The 26,101-nt window shown below is 42.2% G+C and overlaps 1 protein-coding gene across 2 annotated transcripts in view; it reads right to left on the bottom strand.

Moving 5' to 3' along the window:
* Positions 1-1,418: 1,418 nt before the first annotated feature.
* PHRF1 (PHD and ring finger domains 1) overlaps positions 1,419-26,101 on the bottom strand; it is a 44,884-nt gene continuing 20,201 nt past the window's right edge. Inside the window, exons 9-18 of one of the 2 annotated variants that reach the window (XM_075065064.1) lie at positions 21,773-21,902; positions 21,274-21,398; positions 19,298-19,485; positions 17,526-17,645; positions 14,312-14,466; positions 9,838-12,645; positions 8,428-8,504; positions 7,544-7,804; positions 5,702-5,830; positions 1,419-2,393 (exon numbers count right to left, since the gene is read on the bottom strand). In XM_075065064.1, the coding sequence (XP_074921165.1) occupies positions 2,256-2,393; positions 5,702-5,830; positions 7,544-7,804; positions 8,428-8,504; positions 9,838-12,645; positions 14,312-14,466; positions 17,526-17,645; positions 19,298-19,485; positions 21,274-21,398; positions 21,773-21,902 (4,131 nt within the window). In that variant the 3' untranslated portion in view covers positions 1,419-2,255. Of the gene's footprint in view, positions 2,394-5,701; positions 5,831-7,543; positions 7,805-8,352; positions 8,505-9,837; positions 12,646-14,311; positions 14,467-17,525; positions 17,646-19,297; positions 19,486-21,273; positions 21,399-21,772; positions 21,903-26,101 lie in introns of both variants that reach the window. The other variant, XM_032773440.2, reaches the window with a different exon arrangement.

Raw genomic sequence — 26,101 nt, 5'->3', positions numbered from 1 at the left:
AGGCCCGACGCAACAGGCAGCCCTGCGAAGCTAAGTTGCTCAGGCTTCCGCTTCAGCCCTGGGTGGCAGGGATTGGGCTTCAGCTTTCTGGGCCCCCTGGGCCCCATAAAGTCTAATGCTGGCCCTGCTCTTTGTTTTATTTTGGTGGACCCCCTGAAACCTGCTCAGGGTTCCCCAGGGGGCCCAGACCCCGCTTGAGAACTGCTGGCGTACTGTACTCTAAGCAATTATCCTCACAAATCCAGGCTGTTTACACACATTGTAAAACCCTGTGTTACCTGGAATGTCTCATATTTTAAAATCAAATAGTAACATAGCAACTCCGAATCACGACCCAACCACAGAGCTCAGATGGAAAAGAAAGCCCAAGGTAAATACTGGAAAGATAAGATAGCTGAAGATATTCAGAAGGGCAATATAAGAACGGCTAAGGAAGTTCCGTCACATGTGAGGTTTTAGTTAAACACCTTGGCCAAAATAAAAAAAAAAAAAAAAAAAAAGGCTCAGATTTATATATTAAATAATAATAATAATATCACCACCTGTAGGGTGCCTTGTTCTTGGCAGATGAACCCACCATCAGTAAGGCACAGTGTATCCAAATATGCTCCAAGAGGTTAGATAAGCATTCGTCTTAACTTTTACTACACCTACCTTCCACAGCTTCTTACAGTCATGTATATTACATTCTAATTCTTATGTGAGAGTCCTTTCCTTATCTGTAGCCTAATCATTTCCTTACATATAATTCCCTCCCCTTCCCAAACAATAACATGGACACTGATCAGTTCAGCATATTAAACCCACCCAAAAAACAACGCCCTAAACCACTCGTCAGCCATTACTTTCTAGGCATCTGTCTTGGAAAAGATTTGCATCAGCCTGATTCTGCAGTACCCGGGGACAAGCATTGCTATTATGAAGACATCTGAGGTGTACAGAACTCATTACATGTACTGTACCTCAATAATGTGAGCACCAGCCATCCTAAAAATAGGAAACATACTAATTCAAGAAATTACACACCCAACACAAGGGGTATGTTTACACTACAGCAGAACAGCTATAGCACTGTAGCCATAGCGTAGATACTTCCTACATCGAAGGAACGGATTTTTCCATCAATATAGGTATTCCACCTCTCCAAGAGGTGGTAACTAGGTCAACAGAAGAATTCTTCCATCAAACCATCCATAGCTACACAAAGGGTTAGGCAAACCTAATTACTCTGCAGATGGTATGAAACGTTTCACACCCCTGAGTGATGTAGCTGGGTCAATCTAATATTTAGATGTAGTCCAGGCCTTAAAAGGATACCTCAGGCTCTATTTAAGACCCAAGAGTGGAGATTTATACAGAACAGCTACTGAAAGTAAGATGCAAGGATAAGGACAAATAAATGACACTTTCTGCATGGCTAAAACCATTCAAAATAACTTTATAAATTCTGTCACATTTTTGATTTGTACATCGTTCCCTCCCATTCCTCAAGCTTGTTACTGAAAATTCACAATCTTTGCTCTTTGTTTTCTCTGAAAGGCAGCTTAGTAAAAAGCAAAAACAGCCATCGGCACATTATTTACAAAATTGCAACATAATCTGCCCCCCTTCAAAAAAATTAAGATTCTCATTAACAAGATACTTCAACAGAATGTAAATAAATGCCACATCTTGAGCAGTGTTTTCTGAAGACAATTTATAAAGGTTAGCTCACTTTTGCAACTCCTGAGCGACTGAGAGCGAGTCAAAGTTTCACTCACCATCGAGCAGGCTAAAAATACCACATTTCAAGTATTAAATCAACGTATGAGAAGTTTTTAAAGACAATCCATAGTTTGATAAATAACACAATGGAAACAGTATCTCTCTTTATGTACTGAATATAAAAATGGTGTCCAGTTTTAAACTGTTAGCAAGACAGGTGCACAGACCAAAAATGTGATCAAAGTAAACCCTAAAAACTGTCAACTTGAGAGCCCCCAAAGTTTAATATTTTCTAAGTCTCCGCTGAACTATGCTGCTGGTTTGGCGGCATTTGATTTCTGTCATTTGGATCTACAACTGTAGTTCATGCAAGACAAGAAATTCTATTCCCACGTGGAAAACAATTCAAGCTTCCTTCGGCAGACAAATCCTATTACATCCAGCTTCTTAACGTCTTCTTTTCAATGAGATGCAACTGCAGGCTATTTATTCCCTCCAGAATAACGTCCTTGGCCAGAATAACCCCAATTTGTCTCATGATGGGTCTTACTTCAATTCTCCATTTCGTGCAGATCTTCTTCAGTGTCTGTCTTCTTGTGTTTCCTCATATGTTTGTATTTCTCAACATATGCCTTTACCAAATTGGCCACCTTCATGGGATTGATTTCTCCACTTTTGCTATGACAAATCTACAGGGCAAAAAACCAGGGGTCATTCAGTTAATAAATATTGTTACAAGTGTCCAGAAGGGTGAGAAACAGGTATCAAACTACCACTTGTACTTCAGACCTGCTTTCCCAATTATGCATTCATTGTGTAATATGAAAGACTAGCTGATAAAAAGCATAAAAAATTTACATGTGAGCAGACAGCATATAGCACTGTGTGCACTCCAAGTCTATCCTTTAGCTGGCTTTAGTGGTAACTCAAAGATAACAGAACACCGATGTCAGTCTAAGCTTGCTCTGCAGAAAGGCTCCTCTGAGGTTTTCCCTGGAGGATTTCTGTCACTGGAGCATGATTCTCATCATTTCAGAAAGACTCTGACTCCTCTTTTGTACCTACAATGAAGCTTATTGGACATAATGTCAAAGTGGCTTGGCAAAAATCTCTGCATGTCTATGCAGAATTCAAAATCCTGACTCAGAGTGACCCAAAATAAAAAATACAAAAAGCTACATTTAGAAGAACATTTTACAGTTGCAAAGTCAAATGCTCAAAAGTTAGGAAATGCCAGAATTCAGGTTGCCTGTGCAACCTTAATTCAGCCCCCTTGTGTTTATGCATTTGATATGGTCTTTAAATTCATGATCCACATATTATATGTTCCACAGGCCTCCTGCCTCATTCAGGGAGCAGGATGGATCTGCTCTAGCAATGAATCATGGTTGTGTAGTGAAGCAGCCTGTTGTCTGAAGGATCCCCAGCTTAAATGTTTGCAGAAGTTGGAATGTGTGCAATGAAGGAATCAGGAGACTGAAGGAAGAGGAAGAAGGACAGTCTCATGGTTAAGGCAGTTGAATACTACCTTAGAGAATTGGATTCCATCCCTGCCTTTGCCACAGAGTTTCTCAGTAATGCTGGTCAAGTTACTTAAACCAAACTTTTCACAGGTGATCTATAATTACGTGTTCCTTAATTTCAGAGTAGCTGACTTGCAGAAGTGCTGAGCATGAAGTCAACAGGGCTGTGCTTTGAATGTATGAAGTGCTATATAAGGCTAAGAACTCTGAAAAAAATCAGCTCCTTGGTTTCTCAAATTGGGCACTCAAAATAGTGGATTCTTTTGGCTTCTCGTGCCTCAATTGCCTATCTGCAAAATGGGGATAATACCACTCACCACTACACAGAGGTATTATGAAGATCATATTTGTGAAGCACTTGGATACTATTCTAATGAATGCCATTAAAGCCCATGAGGAAATTAATAATTGTGTCTTGGAAGAAGAATTTGATTAGCGAGCAACAAATAAGGTCTAAAGCCCCACACAGAACAGTAAACATATTAAAAGTTGCTCAAGAACTGAGCACTGTGCTGCATGATCATGTAATTAAAGGCTTCATCATAATGAATCCACACAAAAGGGCTGAATTCAGGTTGCATAAGCAACCTAAATTCTGACATTTCCTAAATGAGTACTTGACTTTCCAACCTTAATGTTTTTTTAAAATGTAGTCTGTGTGTAATTTACTAGGTTTTGCAACAAAGCAAATTCAAAGTATAGAAATTCAATTACACGGCATCATGTACACACTCCCATGGGTCAACAGCAGGGTTAAAACCTTTACATCAACTGCACAGACCTAATAGACTACCTGATAGTAGTAAGTTGTCACTCTCTATGGGGACCAGCACTTAGACTAGGATGAGACACATACTGTGCCAGTAGGATTCACTGATATTTGCTGACAGCAGAGAAATGGCGAGACTCAGGAATCTCTGATTCTATTCCAGAATCTGGAGGTGAGTATCATCTAGTAGGCACAGACTATTTTGCCTGTTTCCCTGCAAGCTTGATCCCTTCTACCCTGTCCCAGTCCAGTTTCTTACATATCCCTGGCTCCCTATTCCAGTACCGTTCACCTTCCCCCCCATCAATCTGCAGTTCCACTCATCAGTCCCCAGTCTCCTTGCCCTATCGGTCCTAGTAACTGTCTCCAAACTCCCTAAATCTCACTCTCTCCCACACACTGCCAGTCTCTCCCTCTCCCAGTTCCCTCCTTCCAGTTTCTAGTCCACTCTCTCCTGCCTCCTCCTCACTGACTCCCACTCTCAGTCATTCTCATTCAATTTCAGCCTCCTTTTACATATCCCATCCCTGGCTCCTTGCCCAGCCTAGCCAGCCCAGTCTCCTCATCCAATATCAATGGTCCACCCCCAACTCTTGTCCTTCACCCCTCCATTTCCCTCATTAGCTCCTAGTTCTAGTCTCCCTCCCACTGGTTTCAAAACTGTCTCCTTGCCCAACCAGTCTCAGCCTACCCTCCCCAGCAGCTCCCAATCTCAGACTCTTCCCAGCCTGTGCCAATTTTTCTCCCCCAACCATTCCATCCCAGTCTCAGACTCCAAGTCTGAATCTAACCTTGCTCTTCCCCAGTCCACTTTTATTTGCTCTGTATTTGAATCAGACGCTTCCTCCAAGTTACACAGATGCCAGCAGGGAGGAGTCACAGAGTGCACAAGAGACAGGCTCCCTGCTCTCACTGCCAATGCCCTGCCCACCCCAGAGCAGTTGGGAGCAACCATTTCAAGGAAAGTCTGACTTTGCCCCTGGAGCCCTGGGCTGGAGGGAGCATGCTCAGCCACTCTGTGGGGATGGTGCATGCGCAGCCTGGTCAGCACTAAGAGAGGCTGAGAGAGGCTCAAATTAGCTCAGTGAAGTTAGATTCTTCTTCCATTTTAGAAGCTAAAACGAAAGTCGTCCAAGTATGCACGAACTGTGGTTTTTCAAAGGCTTACACAACTTGGGCAGATTTTCAGGGGGATGGCAAAAGGCACATCGTTGATGCAAAGGCGATCTCCTGCCAAATTTCAAGTCCCTGCTCCAAAGCTTGGGGACATGAGCTGTTCCAAGAAAAGATCACAGAATTTAGGAGGAGAAAAACCAACGTATACTTCTCTAACTCATTCTTGGAAATGAGACTCTTTTGGCTGAAATTTTCCAAAGAAAATTCAGCCTGAGGCAGACTCCCAACTTGGAAAATCTCAGCCCAACTAGTTAAAGCTTGGCAAAGTTATTCGCAACCAAAAAACAGAGTATTAAAATAGGAAGTGTCACAGAACTTTAACAGGTGATTCTATCAGCCCTGCCTAAAACACCTAGTTCTTATGTCAAAGCTTTGAAAGATACCATGCAGAGTTCTAGAATCTGCCACTCTGTTACAGCATGCAACTACAAGGGCTTATAAATGTAATCCAAGCTTTGACACCTAACTGTCTGCAGTTCCCCTTCTGTTTTAAAAGTCAACATTTTATTTTTTATTTTATTTTTTTTACCTTTTGTACGGCTTTTCGGAGAATATCTTTGTATTCCTCCTTGGTAATCTCCCTTTTCTGGTAAAAGGGCTTAATGGCAAGTTTCACTTCTTCCACAGCCCTCTCCTGCATGTGGAGTTTCTTCATATACTACAAAGCACAAATGAAGAATGAGTAACCCAAGATTATCTGTAAGCAACCTCCTGAGTCCAGCCCTATTAAAAAAGTCAGCTGACAAAGTGAAGATTTGTTTTAAGACTTAGAGTTACAAGTGAAGTGAAACCCACTTCTAGTGAACTAGAATGAAAGTCACACGTTGTGCAAACTACAATTCCTGCTCCAGTGAACCCCTGCTCAGTGCTGAATTACTCTGAGAAAAATTAGGGTTTTACTGTATTTTGACAGGCATTCCTCAATTCAATTGTTTTGGTTTTTTTGGACTAACCTCCCTAATCCAGCAGCCTTGAATGTGAAGCATCCATCCATTGATTAAAAAAAAAAAAAAGTACCTAAAAGGCTCTGAGATTGTTTATGAAGGCAAATCGTAGCTGGGAAGAGAATACTTCAATTTCAAATAGCTCTAACATTACACAGAAGAGATGGGTAGTAGAGAGGTCTCCAAGAGAAAGTATTAAAAATCACATCAAAAGCAGCTTACAATTCTTCTGTTATAATTGAATTCAAATTACATAAAAATTGCGGCTCAGTCACGGATTTTCAGTGTTAGTAAGCCATTTTTTTATGGACTCAGCAGTAAATATAGAAGAAGTGATTTTTAGGACTTGCACATAGGTGTTAATAACTATTACAGGCCCAAAGATAGATAGTGAATATAATCAAGAAATCCAACTCAGCATCAAGGCAGTGGCAGTGGATATAATGCAGGTAGGACAAGAAGTAATGAACTTAATCTATAGCAAAGGAAATTAGGTTATGTTAGATAGTTATCCTTATTATTAGAAACTTTTTCCTGCTAAGTACTAAAATGTGTTACTGCAGGAGGCTGTGGAATTTGTGTCACTGGAGGTTTTTAAGAACAAGTGAGAAACTACCTGTGAGGGATGGTCTAGGTATAATTTTGTTCTCCCTCAGCAAAGGGGGATGGACTAGATAACCTCCTGAAGTCCACTCCAGCCCTACATTTCTATGAGTCTCTAACTAAAGGATCTAGATTTCTGCTGTACCCAAATTATGTCCATTTCAAAACAGAAGGGAATGAATTCAGGTATTTATACAAGTTTGAACATTCTGGCTTTCAGGAATTTACCATTTGGCAGTAGGTCAAGCATCCCAATGTTTTAAATTGCACTCAAACTCCCTCGCAGAGAAATTGATGCCGACAAATAAAAGCAAGAAATTGATGCAGTCCTAGTCAGTTTCACTATGATGGGCAGGGGAGAGGGGTAGGTGGCTATACAGAAAAAGAACCTCACCTCCTCTTTCTAAGAGCATTCAGCTACCGCAGAGGTCTGCTACAGTGGTCTAGCAGAAGCTGCAGAGTGAAACTAATTAGGGCAGAGACCGAGGAAGGGGTCTGACACAAAAAAGTTGTCACAAAGAGGAAGACCCAGATAAACCAAAGACGAGCCTGGTCCAGTGTCCACTGGTAGCACAGTGATCCAAAGCAAAGTTAGTCACTCTGTGGCAGTAGGGACAGTGAAGTCACATGGCATGAAATAATATTTGTGACCCTAAAGCAAGTTAAACAAAACAGAACATCTCATTCATCTCTCATTTCTAATTATACTGATAAGCCAGGGAAGTGTTGCTCATGATTTATGACAACACACAAATGCCTCAGTGGGATTGGGACAGCCTGAATACACAACTCTAGATATATGTTAACTCAGGGCTTTCACTCACTTCTTCATTTTTTGTTTTATCCAGAGGAGGTTTAGGTGCTTTGATTCTCTCTTCCACGTCTCCAACTGAAGCAGTCTGATTTCCTGGTTCAGAAGCCGTAGCCAGGCTGTCTGGCTCTGGAGTCAAACTCTGTCCTGCCACACAGCCAAGCAGAGGAAGACTCCCCTGCATTATGAACTGAACTGTGGGCTGACTGACTGGTGCATAGGGTGGCAGACTTGAGGGCAGAGGTGGTGTCAAAGGTATGTTTTGACTGTATACCTGTGAAATAGAGACACTCTTTGGCAAACGCTTCTTGATATCACAGTGCAGAAAAGCAGAGTTTAGGGAATTTAAAAGCAGCTTTTATCTACTGAAACAGAGAAGTGACTTACTGCTAAACATTTCTTTAAGTCAAAAGGCCTGGAGTTTCCATCCCACAGCAAGACTTCTGTGCTCCAGCAGCCAGAACTATTCCTACTCAACTTCTCACAGGTGAGCAGCACAGATGGACAAGCATGTATAGTATGAACTGTGGCCAAAAAGCTGGGTTTTACAGCAAGACAATTTGTTCCCCAAAAGCAAGATTTGGGGGGGCAAATAAATGCTGGTAAGCAGAAGTTATAAGTATATTGCAAAGTAAAGGAATGAACTTTGATTTTTAAATCTAAGTGTGAGGACCATTTGAAGGAATACGCAGTTACTGGATTGCTGAAGCGCATGGGCTGTATGGAATGTACTACACGCAAAGGAAGGGACGGGGCACAATGAGGTCACGGATGAGGTGGAATGGCCTTCCATGACACTTCGCTTTTGGAGTGGGAACCAACCTGAGAGGAATCTAGATCAGGAAACATAGGCTCAGGAATCATATAATTGGTTGGAGGAGGCTCATTTAACTGCACCTGATTTAATGTTTGGCTCAAGTCCTCTGCTTTCCAGGCCCCTTCCTTTGCTCTCTGAAGTTTGTAAAACGGCACCCCTAAAATTCCCCCCCAAAAAAAAAAAAAAGGCATTTAAGAACAGCGATAAACCCAACACATCACAAGTACAAAGTGAGCTGTAAGAAAAGCAAAAATCTAGCAATGTGACTGGCTAAGAAAGAATTCTGTGCAGTGACCAATTTTATATTTCACAAATTCTGTTAAGTGAGGATTTTCAGATGCAAAAAGAAAATCTGATTACACACACCAGCCCACATTTTCAAAAGTAACTAGTGATTTTGGGTGACCAGCTTGGAACACCTGAACTTTAGAAGCTGCTCATCACTTTTTGAAAATCATGCCCCAGTAAGATATTTGTGATGCAGTTCTCCTCTGTAAGAGGTTTAACAGCCTCACAGGGACGGCCCTATGTTCACATTGTCTCAATGATTTCCATATCACATGTGCTCAGTGAAAAGATGGATTTTTCTCCTAGTCTTGCAAACTCAACCTGGGCTCCGAGTCCAGCTGGATTCCTTCCATCACAATCATACCCAGCACTGAGGCTTTGCAGGACAAAGAAGCTCTGTGGCTACACCTGAACAATCTCACTGCCTTTCAATTATGAGCCAAGAGACACTTGTGCAAGATTATTGTTTTACTGGGTTTGAACAAGTATAACTGATTGGAACTTGTCAAATAATTCAGTTGATGCACAAGAAGGAACAAAATCCAGTTACATTCCTCTTAGCTGTGTTAGCTCTGCAGGGCTAACAAGAGTGAAGAGCTGGTCACTTTAGACAATGAGAGACCTGGTCTGCACCTAAAAATTAGATTGACCCAGCTACATCACACACAGCTGTGAAAAATTTCACACCCTGTGTGATGTAATTTATCTAACCCTACCCCCACATCTCCCAAGTAGATGCAGCCAGGCTGATGGAAGAATTCTTCTGACTACCTAGCTACTGCCTCTCAAGAGGATGGGTTTACTACAGCAATGGAAAAACCTCTTCTATAACTGTAGCAACTATCTATGCCGTGTAGTTGCAGCTGTGCTGCTTGTAGGGCAGACATACACAGTTATGACAATGACTTTTCTTCAGAGTTTCACTACAGAAGTGAAAGACAGCTTTCTATTTCACTGACGTGGTCCCTTACAGACAACATACTCAGTGCATTAAGATTATGGATATGATTTTGTCACAGTAAAATTAGGCAAAATTCACAGAGAAGTCATAGTAAAAATGTACAAAATCATAGTATGGTCATGATGGGGCTGAAGCCCGAGCCGAAGCAGTCAAAGAGATCTGCTAAAGTCACGGAATCTGTGATCAAATTATATCCTTAGTTATGACTTTTTATTTTTGGGTAAAAAAAACAAAAACTTACTTGGTGTTTTTTCAGCAGACAATGCATCACTTTCTTCCTCTTGTAAATTCCATGTAACCCTTTTCACAAGTGTTTTAGCTTTCAACACAGGACCCTGAGGTACTGCCTCCTGCTCAGGCTTATTTACATCATTGGCTTTTTTACCTAATACAGGGCACTCATCATTAGCATCTTTCACACACAATGCAACTTTATTTTCAGATAAGCTTTGGGTTGGTGTTGCCTCACTTTCATCCTGCACAATAACTTCCTTCTCTTGAGGTGATTCTATTAGAGATGGACACTCTTCAATATCTGCTATTTTAGTTGCCGTCTCCTCCAGGTTCACACTACTGTGGCTACTAACCACAGCTGAATCAGTCCCATCTATTAATTCCTTCTCAAGGGAAGCATCTATACTGTCATGTGAAGCAAGAAAACTTGTGTTCTCTGGCAGCGGGGGGGCAGCTTCATTTGTAAATTCCTCAGAGATCTGCTCCATCTCTGCACTCTCTTGAGCATTTTCATGTTGTACAGCAGTCTCTCTCGGAGTCTCCTTTTCAGGTATGATGGCTGATTGGAGGTTTAAGGAAACGTCTTCTGGCACTGGCTCTTCCAGCTCTTGTTTCAAAGAATGACAATGTCCAAAAACACTGGATACATTGTCATCTGATGACCTCTGATCCTTCTCTGGAGGAGAAAGCGATGACCCCTCTTTTGGCTTGTGCTTTCTTTCCTTGGAGCGTGATCTAGATCGTGGCCTTCTCCCCCTAGATTTAGTGCTTTTGTGCTCCCTGGACCTCGATACAGAGGGCGACCTAGATCTCCATTTTCTCCTTTCCCGTGACCTGGATCTTGATCTCTTTCTCTCCCTTGGCCTTGAGCTACCATCTTTTTTATCATATCTCTCATAGCTTTTCTCTCTCCTGTGCTTCCGCCTTTTAGTTCTCTCAGTGCTATTTGATCGGGAACGCTCTCTTCCTCTTGACCGAGAACCAGATCGCCTTTTCTTTTTTCGGCTTTCATAAAACTCAAAAGAAGAGCTGTCAGGACTCCCTGAGCGTGACCTGGATTTCTTTCTGTCCCTGGACCAGGAACCTTTTGGTTTTCTGTCTTTCGTTTTATCCTTTGCTTTCTTTTTTTTCGATCGTTCATGACTACTGGAACGATCACTAGATGACCTCCTGTTCTTGGATTTCAATTTGTGCATTTTGCTGTAGTCCTCTTCAGCTGACCAAGAGGCGGACCTGGAGCTTCTTTCCTTCGAGCGTGTTCTCGACCTGGACCTTGATGGGATTCTCTTATATTCTTTGAGGACTGCCTTTTTTCTTTTCAATTTTTTCCGGCTTCGGGAGCTGGAGTTTGACCGGGATCGGGAACGTGACTCTCTCTCCATTTGTTCTCTTTTATGGATTTTTTCCTGCCCATCATTACTAGAGTGGCTATCTGGCTCCAGCTTCACATTAGCTCTAGCTAGCTCTTCCACGTCAAAGAACACCCTAGGACTTCCTCTACTTTCTTCTTCTAAATACTCCAGGTTAGAAGTTCGTTTGACTGCAGATGAAGTACAGGGTCTGCTTTGAGATTCTTCCTCATCCATTTTCTCTTGTTCAGTATCAGAGATCTGTTCCACAATCCTCCCCTCTATTGTCACATCATCATGAGACTCTGTGTTACTTGATGGAACATCAGATGATTCAGCACCCGATCCAAAGATATTTTCTAACGTGTAAGGGGTAAAACGACGCACAGTTTGAAATGTTTGAATTCTGGGACTTTCAATCGAAATGGTTCTGGTGATGTTTGTTAGTGGCACTCCTGAGACAAGCCTTTCAGGACTGCTGTTAGTTGAACTTGAATCTGAGCCTGTTGGATCAAAGGGATCGTATAATATTTCGCTTTTGATCTGCTTTGGTTTTTTAATTGAGAAGAGAGGGGAAGGATTCTCTCTCTGTTGCACTTTGTTGTCTACAGGGCGGAAGGTATTACAAAACCCAGGATTAGACAGTCTGCTGGAATGCCCTGCATTTCCAGGGATATTAATCTTAAAGCTCTCAAAAGAAGAGCTTACACCTTTACTCCTTGATGACCCCAACAATGTTGTACTTCCATAGACACCTGTATTTGTGGAAAAAGAGCCTCCACTTGTGTGTGTCTGTTGTTGAGATTCCTTGGTATTTGACTTGTTGTTTTCCATCTTGCTACCTTTTCCTGACTGATTAGTGCTCCCTTTGCCAGTCAGCTGGGTTATACAGGAATTGGGGATGTCACAGCTTTGGTTCCCCGAAGGTTCTGATTCTGAATGCCTGCTGACGATTTCCTTTTTAATCTTTGGTATCCTGGGAAGCTCAGAGATATCTATCCTCTTGGGAGCTGCTGGTTTTAGCAGCTGTCTCACAGCTACACTTTTTGAACTCAAATTAGAGTTACTGTTGAAGGGCTTCAAAGATGTGGAGCAAGAGGGCACTGCATGTTTAGAATCCCCATTAAATCTAGGCATTTCATCTGATTTTAGACCAGGTCTGCTCGGATTTGCCACACTGAGAGTCTGAACAGATCTAGGAGTCATTGAATATTCTAATCTAACAGCTGCTCTTCCAGTGGTCTCTGTGGGGTTCACTGCCTTCTTGAACCTGCTTAATGAGGATGATGTTGAAAATAAGCTTGATGAGGTGGGTCTGGTGCGAGGATTCAGCCCCAACGAAACTGAAGGTTCTGCACTGGAGCTGCTTGTTGTGGTCCCTGAGTGCAATGTACTTGGTTGAAGATTTTCTCCTGATCCATCTTCTACCCTCAAGTCACTAAGTGAGTTTCTCTGCAGTGACGGAACTAAAACATAAAGAAAAAGCATCTTTTCAACATTTACTCTTTTTACTCTAAAATGAAAGGAGCATTAACTCTGTACCAGTCTTAATCTTCCATTTTTGCCTATGGAAGCATCCTTGGCAACAGCAAGCCACCACACGCGGTACCATTTTAGTAAATGCTCAAGGCTTATGTTGGACAATGGTGTCTTTGTGGCAACCAAATATCACTAGTAGAGTAGCAAGTGCACTTGGAAACATCAAAGTGCCATATAATAAGACTGCTTCTAAACTTTTAGCCAGAGACTGATTAACATATGTGGACAGTGATATGTGGGGAATTAAAGGATAATTAGTTTTAAGAATTATGTTTAAGATTTCAATATGAACAGATTTTCCAAGATAAGAATGATTAAGTCAGGAGAGTGAATATACGAATACAGCAACTACTCTACCAAGTATTTAATTTAATTTTCTTGCCCAGCTCCACATCGCTGTACTTTGAGCTGTCTGTTCATACCATTCACCATGTATTTCACAAATAAGAAGGCAGTAAGCATGTGAAATTTCAGGAAAATTGGGTTTTAAGGTCTCTTTGCTTCATCCAATTCATTGAGAGTTGTGGCAAATGACAAAACAGCTACAGCAAAGTACTTATATATAGGGCCCTACCAAATTCACGGTCATGAAAAACATGTTACAGACTGTGAAATATGGCCTTGTGTGTGCTTTTATCCCATACTATATAGATTTCACATGGGGAGACCAGCATTTCTCAAATTGGAAGTTCTGACCCAAACGGGAACTGTAGGGGCGGAAGGGGTTTGCAAGGTTATTTCAGAGGAGTCACAGTAGTGCCACCCTTACTTCTGCGCTGCCTTCAGAGCTGGGCGGCCAGAAAGCAGTGGCTGTTGGCTGGGTGTCCAGTTTTGAAGGCAGCGCCCTGCCAGCAGCAGCACAGAAGTAAGGCTGATAATACCATACCATGCCACCCATACTCCTGTGCTGCCCTCAGAGCTAGATGGCCAGAGAGTGGCAGCTGCTTACTGAGGGCCCAGCTCTGCAGGCAGCCACGCAGGAGTAAGGGACAATACCGTACCATACTATGCCATCCTTACTTCTGGGCTGCTGATGGCAGCGGCTCTGTCTTCAGAGTTGGGCTCCCAGCCAGCAGCCACCACTCTCCAGCAATGAAGGTAGCACCACCATCAACAGAAGCACAGAAGTAAAGATAGCAGTACCACAACACCCCCTACTACAACCTTGTGATATCTCCCCTCCTCCCCAAACACACACCCACACACAAACTCCTTTTTGGGTCAGGATTCTTACAATTACAACACTATGAAATATCAGATTTAAATAGCTGAAATCATTAAATGTATGATTATTAAATTCCTATGACCATGAAATTGAGCAAAATAGACTGCGAATTTGGTAGAGTGCTGCTTATACAGGTGACAACCACCACCTCCCATTAAACCAGTTATTCCAATGACCTTATCACTATGCAATTAAAAACAAAAGCATGGGTATACATGTCAAAAACTCTAGTCAGTACCTACCGCTCTGAGCCCGTAAACATTTATATATATACTCAAAGTTAAGCACATATGTAGTGTTTGCAGGATAGAGACCCATGTGACTAAACACCAAACAGTTAATTAAGAACTGAGAAGCCAAACCCTCACCTGCCCTCTTTGCTGTTAGTGAACCATCTCTGTTGATGACCACATCAGACCCACTCATCATTAGGAGGCTCTGTCCAGACAGGATACTTCCCAACAGGTCAGGCGCAGGGGGAGCTTCGGTTTCTTGATCAGGAATCAAGACAGGCACACTTCTCCTGCATGTTACAGAAGGGTTACATTTTCTTCCCTTTATAGTGCTCTCAGACTATACAAATGGATTATGTTACAACTAAGATCAGCTATTGGGGGCATGCAAAAGACTGGTGTGCTCAGCCAGTACAGTTCCCTTTACAGGAGTTAGCTTCACAAAAGGCATTCAGCTTCTGCCTCCCTCTGCTGAGAGGTGGTCAAAATACCTACTCTCTGGACTGGTGCCATATAATGGCAAAGTGAGTGGTTATATCAGACACCTGCATGTCTTAGGTATGCTGTGCTACATGAGATCAGAATTAAAGCCAAATGTCTTCAGCCACCACAGTGGACACCTGAAATAACAATACTTGGGAGTGTCACTCAGTTGTTTGAAAAACTACACATTTTCTAATATTTTTTAATAACCATAATGTGTCATTCAGAAGTTTACCATAAGGATTTCTCCCATCATAGCTGGTCTGGTCTATCTCGACCTTTCCTCCCCATTCCAGCAGTACTATCAGTTTACTTCTCAGCAGACCTAAAATTACTATCTCAAAGAATTTACTTAAGTTATCTTAATGGTTTATGGGCACCTATTGTAAAGGAACCGGAGTGCATGATAAATTAAATCCAAGAGTCATATTAATGGACTCAACTATAGGCAATACCAGGCCCTCTCCCTGCATTACCTAACCATTAGGGAAATTACTTACCTATACTTTGTCTCCTCTGGAGACATCATTTTACTGGATGCCTACACTCTTGGGTCTTGTTTCTAAAACTTCCATAACTCTCAAGTATTATTGGCTCAATGAGGCACCAGTAGGCATATCTGAAGGACAGACCAAGTGCCAATGCCTCAGTGTCTTTTGGGGCACTCCACATCAGTTCATGATGAGCACAAAGCAAACAACAGTCCAACCTTTAAAGTATTATTTATGCCAGAAGTATATGCCTATATGACAGAACTACCACACAGTGTAAAAATGTTTGCCTCCCAGCTCTGATGGGAAGATGAGCAGTAATCCAGTCAAGTGATGTCTTCTGAGATGCTGAATTACAGGTAAATAATTCTGCCTTCTGAACAAGAAGCAACCCCTAAAGCCATCCCACAGGATCACCGAGACTTCCCATAACCTCTTCCTCCAAACGAGAGGTGGGAAAGTGGAGAAAAATACCAAATAGCCAAGAGGCACAACCACATTATTCAAGCAAGATAAACTAAAGACAGGCGGCCACGTAAATCCATCATACCACCAGGGCAGTGAGATGACAACCTGCAGCTCCCTTATTTTTCCAGTGAGGGATGTGTGTGCGCGCGCGCGTGCGTCCGTCCAGTCTTCCCTCCCTCACACTCGCTTTCTCCTTGCTCTAGTGTTTTGTTGTTTTGTTTTTTTTACTCTCCTTTTTCCTCTCACTTATACCCCTAATCTGTCCCTGGACTCCCTACATCCCATCCCCCGCCCCCGCCACCAACACACCGGAATCCTGAAGCTCTCACTGCATTTCCTTCAGCCAACTCCTCCATTCAACTGCAACAGAATGTCCCAGCTCCAGCATTCCATCCCTGCTTAGTTTAATTAAAGGGATACTGTCCCAAATATTCTGCTGCTTATTTGAACAGAGGAAAGCTGAATCATTGACTGCCCAGTACATATAAGCAGAGGTTGAAAGTGAACACTCATTCCTCAGTCTCCTTCTAAACTCTACCAAATGGCAGAGGAAACAGATTAGTCACCCAAATCATCTGCTAGTTTACTGATCTCCTCCTCAGGTTATATGCAGCTTGCTGCACCACATTGTGTAGAACCACTTATGTGCCCACTCTTCTGAAGTGCAATATGAGGATCCTTTTTTGTGGTGCACACCACTTCTCAGACACAATTTTTAATTGAAAGACGGCAGGGTTGCTCAGTGCTCCCAGACATATGTTTAAAATGCAACATTTAAAGTAAAAAATGGCCAGACTATGTCAGAACAAGAAGAGATAACTTCCAAATTTGAAATTTCAATATATGTTAGTTAGATCTACTGAATGAGGAGCAAGCAATGATGATATAAAAATGAGACAGAGTGAATCACAAGGAAAAACAGCCAAAGAAAGCATGTTGAGTTCAAAGCACAAGGCTAAGTGCCTTTAAAAAAAACAAACAAAAAAAGCCAACTCAACAACAAAAATCACCCAACTGCAGGTATCTCAATGTAACTACATTAACTGAACTGTTATTAGTGTAAACTGTGTTATGGTTAAGGCTATGTTTTAGTAACGTATTTTTAGTAAAAGTCATGGACAAGTCACAGGCAAACAAAAACTCTTGGCCCGTGACGACCTGTCCATGACTTTCACTATATGTCTCTGACTAAAATGGGGGTGTGGGCAGCTCAGGAGGGTGGCCCTGGGGGGTGCTGGGTGGGCATGATAAGGGGACACAGCAGGTGCTGGGGGGCATGCGGGGTGCTCGGGAAAGAGGGGAGGGTTATGGCCCGGGGGGTGCCTCAGGTGCATGTGGGGGCAAAGGGTTGGTGGGGCTGGGGCGAGCTCCCTACCCAGCTCCTGGGAAGCAACCCCAGCTCCTAGCTCCATGTGCTGCCTCTGCTCCACCCCAAGCCCCAGGTCTGCAGCTCCCATTGGCTGGGAACCATGGCCAATGGGAGCTGCAGGGGTGGTGCCTGCAGGCAGGGACAGCATGCGGAGTTAGGAGCTGAGGGAGGGGAGTTCCTGTCACCCTTTTGGGGAGCCTCCTGAGGTAAGCATTTCCCCGCACCCCAACACCCCCCCAACACCCAAACTCCTGCTGCTGGGGGGCAGGGGAGGGCCCAAGATTGCCCCAGCAGCAACCAGTGTGCCTGGCTTGGGGGCTGCTCAGGCAGCCCCCAGACCAGGCGCATCCATGACTTCTGTGATCTCCATGACAAACACGGAGCCTTAGTTATAATTCCTTAGTAACTGCCCAAGAAAGGCCAAAATGTGCTCTGATTCTGGATACCCAGAAAAGCTCACTCAGTCTTATGACCCAGATTCCTTCTATAATGTCTGTTTTATACAATAAAACAAATAATAATAATTTGGCTACCTTACCCAGAAAGTCCCACAGAAACGGGTCTAGCCACAGGCCGATGAGATCTTAATGCAGACTGGGAAAGAATTCTCCTTTTGGCGCTCACAGGTGAAGCTGGGTTGGCTGGAATCTCTTCATTACTGCAGACACAAACACACACAAAGAGAAACAGTCAACTTAAAAACCCTTGTTTAAACAATTATCTACTCTTGACATCACAGTAAAGGCTACTAGACCTGAAAGAACATAACCAAAATAAAGGGAAGAAACGTTTTTCCTAACGTTTTGCATACAATAGTTCTTTATACTTGTTTGCATGGTGTCTCAAACTGCAACAGGAAAGATTTTTTTTTTTTAAACGTATAGGTAAACATAACTATAAAAATTACAAAAGTTAGGGGGATATTCAAGGAAAGGTGTCTTATCTGAAACATATTTTAGAAAAGATTTAAAGACCATTAGACTTCAAATGGGCAGTATCCCTGTAATGACAATGGTCAAATATGCTTTTCAATTTAAGATTATGCTTTAAAAAAGGGTTTCAGATTTATTCATGACATAAGTGACTCAGAAGTGGCATTTTGACATGATCTGGCGGGATTTCTTCTGATTCAAGGTTTAAAAATTGAAGGGAAATAAGAGAGAGGAGACCTATATAACTCCACAGATTCATTGTACTTTTAAAGTCAAGGCACTGCATCATTATACCCCCCAAAATTTGCTAACTACTTCTTAAAGAATATCACAGTCAGTCACTAGTTAGTTAACAAGAATCACATTCTAAAGACACTTAAGTAGCTTCACACACAAATGACAAAAGCGACTAATGATTTCTGTATGCCCAACATTAAAACTTCTTAAAAAGTCCTAATTTTCACAGGGTGGATATCCTCAGCAATTTCCGAAAATCAGGCCCCTCTAAAAAGTCTGAAATTAGTCATCTTTTGGTCTGTAGTTTTATATTACACCTCTACCCCGCTAAAACGTGGTCATGGGGAGTCAAAAATCCCTACCGTGTTATAGCTGAAACCCCGTTATATCAAGGTCGGGGTGGCAGGGCTCCAGCAGTGATTTAAAGAGCTCCGGGGCTCCAGCCGCTGCGGGGAACACCAGGCCCTTTAAATCGCCGGTAGAGCCCCACTGCCACAGCCCTGGGGTAGGGGCGACAGAGCTCCAGCAGTGATTTAAGGGGCCCAGGGCTCCCTGCAGCAGCCGGAGCCACGCTGCTACCGCACTATACGCAAACCTGTGTTATATCTGGTCGTGTTATAGCAGGGTAGAGGTGTACTGGTAAATATTATGACTAAGGCTAAGATTTTGTCACCATTATTTTTAGTAAAAAAGTCAGGGACAAATCATGGACAACAAACAAAAATTCATGGAAGCCTGTGACCTATCCCTGACTTTTACTAAAAATAACAGTGACAAAATGGTACTGAGGGGGTGATGCAACCCCAAGCCTGAGCCCTGCTGCAGCGGTGGGGGGTGATCCAGCACCTGTCCCCCACAGCAGCTCAGAGGTGTGGTGGTCCCCTGCCACCCGACAGCTCCAGCTCCACTGCCCCAGGACTGAAGCAGAAAATATCACAGAGATCTCTGGAATTCACAGAATCTGTGACTTCCATGACCTCTGTGACATAATCTTTGCCTTAATTCTGACCTCCCGCCAAAAACATATATTTGAAATATTTAATTTTGAAGGCATCCAGATATTTAGTATTAAAATATCATCACATTAAAAAACAACATCTGATAAATTATCAGATCTGTGATCTTGATCCCAAGATCTTACCTGTCATATGGGTCCAGTTCATAGGGATCTCCAAACACAGACAGAGAAGCTGCACCAATATCTGCTCTCATAAGGCCAAGTGAGGGTTCTATCGGTTTATATACAGAAGGGATTGAAGCTCCACGTACAGGTCTACCAAGGCCAAGAGTTCTTGCAATACGGGAGCGAGCAGTAACTTCATTTTTCACCTGGAAGGTTAAGAAAAAGTTGACGACTACTATGCATTGTAAGACAGGCTTCTATCAACATCCAAATTAGCTACAAGTGCAAGGAGGGAAGAGGGGGTGATACCTGGCACTAAAAGCATGTGGCAGTTTACAAAAAGTTATTTTACTTCGATTTGGGGTGAAGTTTGCAAAGCAAGCAAGTTAAGAATGAGCGAGGCCTGCAGGTGTTGGGCATGAGTGTGCTCTGTGTTAGAGGCCCTGACTTCTCTCACTAGTGTACATCTGATATGGGGGGACTGCATTGTTTACTATTTTTATTTAGTGTATTACAGACAGTATAATGGAACCTACATAGGTTGATGAGGGTAATTTTACATATACACTCGGTAAGTTGCACATATTACATTAACTTGAGTGGTCATTTCCATTTCTGAAATACAATACCTTAACACAAGAGTCTGTCATTCAAAAGAGATGCTATCAAACTCCCCATTATCTTAACTACTCTAAAGACTGTGGCAAAGGAAAGTTGTAACTGTAGGGAATCACCACCACTTAAAGCAGAGTATGACAAGCTGCAGCGCTGCAGTTGTGACACTGTACTGCTTGCAGTGTAGACATACCCTTAAGTTTGATATGGATGCAAAAATTCCATAGCTTAATCAGTGGGCTTAGAACAGAGGATGATGGAGACTCACATTTCAAGTGAGCGTGGACTGATGTCAAACAAGAGTGGCAGTTCATTGGCAAGAGAGTAGTGTGAAATCTGCAGGGTTCAGTTTATACAGTGAACCGTATGTTTAATTCCAGGGTTTGGCAGCAAGCCACGCAAATATGCTTAGAAGTTATTTCAAGACGACTAACTTCCCATTCTCCCATACTGCAGAAGAAGTGAAGAAACTTGTTTCCCAGGGATTTCAATGGAAGAGTTAGGGGAAGAACACTCAATCCCTAGCACTACTGGTCCAGATCAGAAACATGATGAAGCTCTTTTCATATAGTGCTACAGTAGGAACACTAGCACTCTCAACATTAAGCGGTCATGGTATAAGAGGGAAGGTCCTCTCATGGACTGGTAACTGGTTAAAAGATAAGAAACAAAGGGTAGGAATAAGTTTTCAGAATGGGGAGAGGTAAATAGTGGTGTTCCCCAGGGGTCTGTACTAGGGCCAGTCCTATTCAACATATTCATAAATGATCTGGAAAAAGGGGTAAACAATGAGGTAGCAAAATTTGCAGATGATACAAAACAACTCAAGATAGTTAAGTCCCAGGCAGATTGTACCAGAGGATATTGTGAAGGCCAGGGCTATAACAGGATTCAAAAAAGAACTAGATAAATTAATGCAGGATAGATCCATCAATGGTGATTAGCCAGGATGGGCAGGGATGGTGTCCCTAGCCTCTGTTTGCCAGAAGCTGGGAATGGGCGACAGGGAGTGGATCACTTGATGATTACCTGTTCTGTTCATTCCCTCTGGGGCCCTGGCATTGGCCATTGTCAGAAGACAAGATATTGGGCTAGATGGACCTTTGGCCTGACCCAGTATGGCCACTCTTATGTTCTAAATTTACTGAAGACAGTATTGAGTTGTAAATAGACGAAAAAAGCTCCTCTGTTAAGTATCATTCTCCTAGGACTATATTATATACGTTGTATATAATTTGCCTGTATTCAAGGCATGCTTGCTGCCATTATGACAATGTATTTAGTGTGTGACGGCTTAAAGCAGATTTACAGCATTACACCAGAGAAATTAAAGTAATGGCAGAGATTTTATATCAGCATAAGCTAACATCTGAACTTACTCGTATCTTCTTCCCCTTTCTCCTCTTTACTCGACGTTTATGTCTCTTGATCCGTGTCCCTGAACTCTTTTTTCCAACAGAAGACTTTGCCTGAGTTCTTTTTTTGCCTGCTTTCTTCCTTCTACCTGAAGAGATAAGCATAGCCAAGTATTTGAATAAAGAACAGAACTGTGTGTGTACACAGACACCCGCAAAGTTCCCCTACAAACTACAAACCAGTTTACAAAAGAAAAAGCTGTGATGTGCTGCAAAGAATCCTAAACTGGAATTAAATAGTGCAGTTGGAAGGGCAGGGATATAAAAGCTCAGCTTCAGTGCATCACTGTTTTTTAACTGAATACAAGTTCTCTTTAAAAGCGTTAGAGTGATGTAATCATGCAGTACCATGGAGGCACACAGACATATCTGCTGTACTGTTTTCAGTTTGTCTCATACTTTGTTCGCTCAAACCTTTTACTTTGTAGAAAAGGAATCCTGGAAGGGATCTGATCCTCCTTACCTGTTTTTCTTTTCTGCCTGGTTGGAGCCCGTGGTGTCAGAGGTCGCTGGTATACAGCTGTGCTTAGACCTGCTGCAACTGCCTCAATTGTTTCATCAAGAAGAGAAGACATCAGATACCTTGGCACATGCTGCATTTCAGAACAAGAAATCACGTAAGTTATACATACCATAAATAAGCAACAAAAGTTTGAGATAGTTTTGTTGCACTTGTTTAAAAAGGGATTTGTGATCCAGCACCAAAGTTCGCTTTTCCCCGACCTTCATGAATCAGGCTCTCAACAAGAAATGGCTCACCTTTAAAATTAAGTCACTTGTGCCACCAGCACATGCTGCATCTCAAGTGAAAACCGCCATGGCTTTTTAAATCTACCCCAATGTTTCAAGCCAGGGACATTTTTACTCCAATGCTTTGTTCCAGTGGGAGAATATCACATCCATTGTCACTGTGAAACTTCCCCAAACCCACACAACTGTCCACTGGCTTCTCCCAAAGCAGGACTAAGCCATACTGACCAAAAATGAAAGCAAAGTCAAGGCAGCATGGGGCCCAAGATCTTAGCTTCCTCACTTTTCAGGCTACATTTTCCCCTTAAAACCTCACAGACACACCAAAGGCAGCAAATCTCAACACTAACATCCTGGAGCTCAGCTTAAGGATAAGATGACTCCTCTTCAGTGTCACTTCTCACAATAAGTAGGAACTACTATTTCATGGCTCAAGTTCCTTTTCCCTTGCACAAGAGGTATGCACCCACCTCCAAGATCCAGCTCCTGAAGATCCTGAGTTGAAGTGCGAAGCTCAGTACATGAAGGGTATGTCTACACAGCCTTTTTAAGCAAGCTCCCAACCAGGGCTGACAGATGCCAGCTAGTGGGGATTGCACTAGTGCTCTAAAAAACAGCTGTACAGACAACGCTCTGAAGCTGTGGCTCGGGCTGGAGCTCAGGCTCTGAAGCCCAGGAAGGGGAGTGGGTTGTGTAGACATACCCGAACTCTGATCATCCAGCGGAGAACAGAGAGCTCCCTTGATTGTCCAGTGGTAACACAACTATCATTACCTTTTTGTAAAAAGGTAAACAACATACTCTAACCCAGTAGTTCTCAACCAGGGCCACTGGGGGTACTCAGATGTGTTCCAGGGGTACATCAACTCATCTAGATCAGTGTTTCTCAACACAGGGGTGGCAGAAGAGGTTTAGGGGAGTTGCAAGTGCAGGGCTGGCATTAGGGAGTGGCAACCAAGCCACAGGTAGCAGCAACCAAGCCACAGGGAGCTTCGTGAAGCTAAGTTACATGCTTCTGCCCCAAGCGGCGGTCTTTCAGCTTCAGAGGTACAGTAGCCTGCAAAGGTTGAGAACTACTGCTCTAACCTAACCAGCTTGGTTAAGTGCTATGGTTTTGTGAAAGCCACCTCTACGCCACATATTACATTGGGGGAGAAAATTTCAAACCACCATAAATGTGGTACAAGAGATATATCGCACTTCTTTAGAGTAACTCATGCTGATACAATGCTTACAGTGTATCAGCCTATTACATTTTGTTATAGCTACATAAAATATATAAACTTACAAAAATGACTTACCTATAAACTCCTATACATAGCATATACATTACAGAAAAACTGCTTTAGGAGTGTTTTATGGTTGTAAAAAAACAAACAAAATGGGAAATTAATATAAACTACAGCCAACAGAAGAAATTTCATCTCAATGTAGTGTTACCATTGAAGCCTACTGAACACACTATAATATCAAACACCCTACAAAACTTTTTCTTCAAAGGCAGAACTGCATTTTAAGCTCTGTGAGTGCCAACATGTGCCACACACTAACATCTTCTGTTGGGGGGTGGGAAGGGAGCGGAGTAGGGGGTACCTGAACATTGCAGTTTTTAACTATACCAGGTACATCTAGAATAATGCATGAATTACAGAGTGAAGTTTCTGCCTCTCCAAATACCAAAGGTACCTGAGAATCTGAAATCAACACCCTTCTGTATGTGACATGGGGCACAGCAGAAGAGCTTCTCTGAGCTACTGGATTTTTACTTGTGCTCTTGGGTGAAATCTAAGTGTCAACTAGAGTAAGAGAGGTGTGCTTTTTTTTAAAAAAAAAAAAAAAAAAATGAAGTGAGCAATAATACCTTTCTAGGGAAAGTTTGTAATCATCTCTGCAGATTGGAGAAGTGGAGCTCGGAATGGTTTCTTGAACAGGAAGTACTTGGCACCCCGTCTTGCACTACTATGCAACGATTAAGTCCCCGTGCACCACCTCTCTCATCTGCAGGGAGACAGCTACACACTGTATTTCTAAAACAACAGGTAGGGAGAGAGAGTAATAAAGCACTAGCAGTCACCCTGCAAAACTTTTGATTTCAAGACACTTTTCTAGTGTAACTGTATTAAACAGTCAGCATCTAGGGTGAGAAAGGGAACAACATCTATATTTTTCAAAAGTACCTCCAGCAATGTGTGGGATTTTTACTGTGCTATTGATCCTTTTTAAATTTGGGGGGCTGAATATTGGGAGTTAGGAATTGGGTCAACATAGCATCTGACATGACATACCTCCAGAAAAGAGACAAATTTAAGGCTTATTAGGGCTCTTTGGGGAAGTCCTAAAATCATTTAGCATAAACCGTGTTAAGAATGCATGCTGGAACCTTGTTTGCACTGTGTTTTGATGACTGGACTTGTTGCTATATTTCAGATTGCTTTGAGTTTGCTTAAGATCTGTTTTTGAATAGGATTGTTTGGATTAGATGCACTACTGGAAAACTTTGAAAGGACAGTGATTAACAGTCTGATATACTTCTCAGACCACGGGAAACTGAGACAAAGTATCTTAGATTGAGTAACTTAGAAGGGAAAGTCTTGGTCTTTCATTCTGCTTTTGTCATTTTGTTGCTTCTTTATGTCTCTACTTCATTTTCTTTATTTTTTGTTCCTAATTATAGGTATCAAGGCTATTGAGCATCAGGCCATGGCTTTTCCTCAGGTATCATCTAGATTTTGTTTTACCAACTTGTCTGATTGTCATCTTTAACCACTGTGGGGATGGGAGGAAGGGAAGAGAAGCATCATCCAACATGGACCTCACCTCTGATCCACTTTTTTCCAAACCAGACCTCAGGATGATTAGATACTTTGCACATCACTTAAACTGATACCAACCTCAAACTGACAATCACCACCCACTCACTCACCACTAGACTATGAAAAGAAACCTATTCTTTTTCCTCTCCCTTCTACTGTCTTCTCTCTTATCTATGTTTGACTGCCTCTGTAGAATTTGACTTGACAAAACTTGCAGCTCTGCAAGTATGTAGAGAACATTTTGGTTGCAACTTTAATATTTTTAACAACTGAAACAGAAAAGGTTTTGCAACTTGCCAGTTTTCCTGTACTTCCAGCAAACAAAAGCAAAGGGATAACCTCATATAGTGTTACTGAAAAATTAAGTGTCTGAAACCATTAAAAAGAACTCCAAGATATACCACCAATCATGGGTACAGAAATAACCTCTGAACAGAAAAAGCCATGACAGGTTGGGGCATGAATTAAGAGTTTTCAAGGTTTATGCAAGTGAAGCCCTAACAGCATTGGCTTAAAGCATATACAAGAGCTTCCTGAGTTTTCAATATACTTCAGTAGTTCTCATTTGGAGGAACTTGATTATTCCAATCATGACCATGCAAGAAAAAACTAAGAGTTTTGCACAACTGTGGGAGCACTTTGCACTAATATCCTCTGGGGATTCAATTCCACTTGTGACTCAAGTATTAAAATGCAGGTCTCCAGAGAGATATGCAAATTAGTGCACTTTTCAAATCAATTTTGCATCTATACAATTTGCTCACACATTGCACAACTGGTACTGTAATTAGTCTCAATTTACCAGAATGCAATCATTTAAATAAAGGGAAATAAAAACCACCCAGGAAACTACAGACCAGTTAGTTTAACTTCTGTGCCAGGTAAGATAATGGAGCAAGTAATTTAAGGAAATCATCTGCAAACACTTAGAAGGTGGTAAGGTGATAGGGAATAGCCAGCATGGATTTGTAAAGAACAAATAGTGTCAAACCAACCTGATAGCTTTCTTTGATAGGATAACAAGTCTTATTGATAAGGGAGAAGCGGTGGATGTGGTATACCTAGACTTTAGTAAGGCATTTGATATGGTCTCGTATGATATTCTTATAGATAAACTAGGCAAATACAATTTAGATGGGTCTACTATAAGGTGGGTGTGTAACTGGCTGGATAACCGTACTCAGAGAGTAGTTGTTAATGGTTCCCAATCCTGCTGGAAAGGTATAACA

The sequence above is a fragment of the Chelonoidis abingdonii genome, chromosome 4, assembly GCF_003597395.2.
Source record: "Chelonoidis abingdonii isolate Lonesome George chromosome 4, CheloAbing_2.0, whole genome shotgun sequence".
Classification (NCBI taxonomy): Eukaryota; Metazoa; Chordata; order Testudines; family Testudinidae; genus Chelonoidis; species Chelonoidis abingdonii.
The sequence above is the reverse complement of the archived record's forward strand: the minus strand, read 5'-3'. Positions and strand labels throughout refer to the sequence as shown.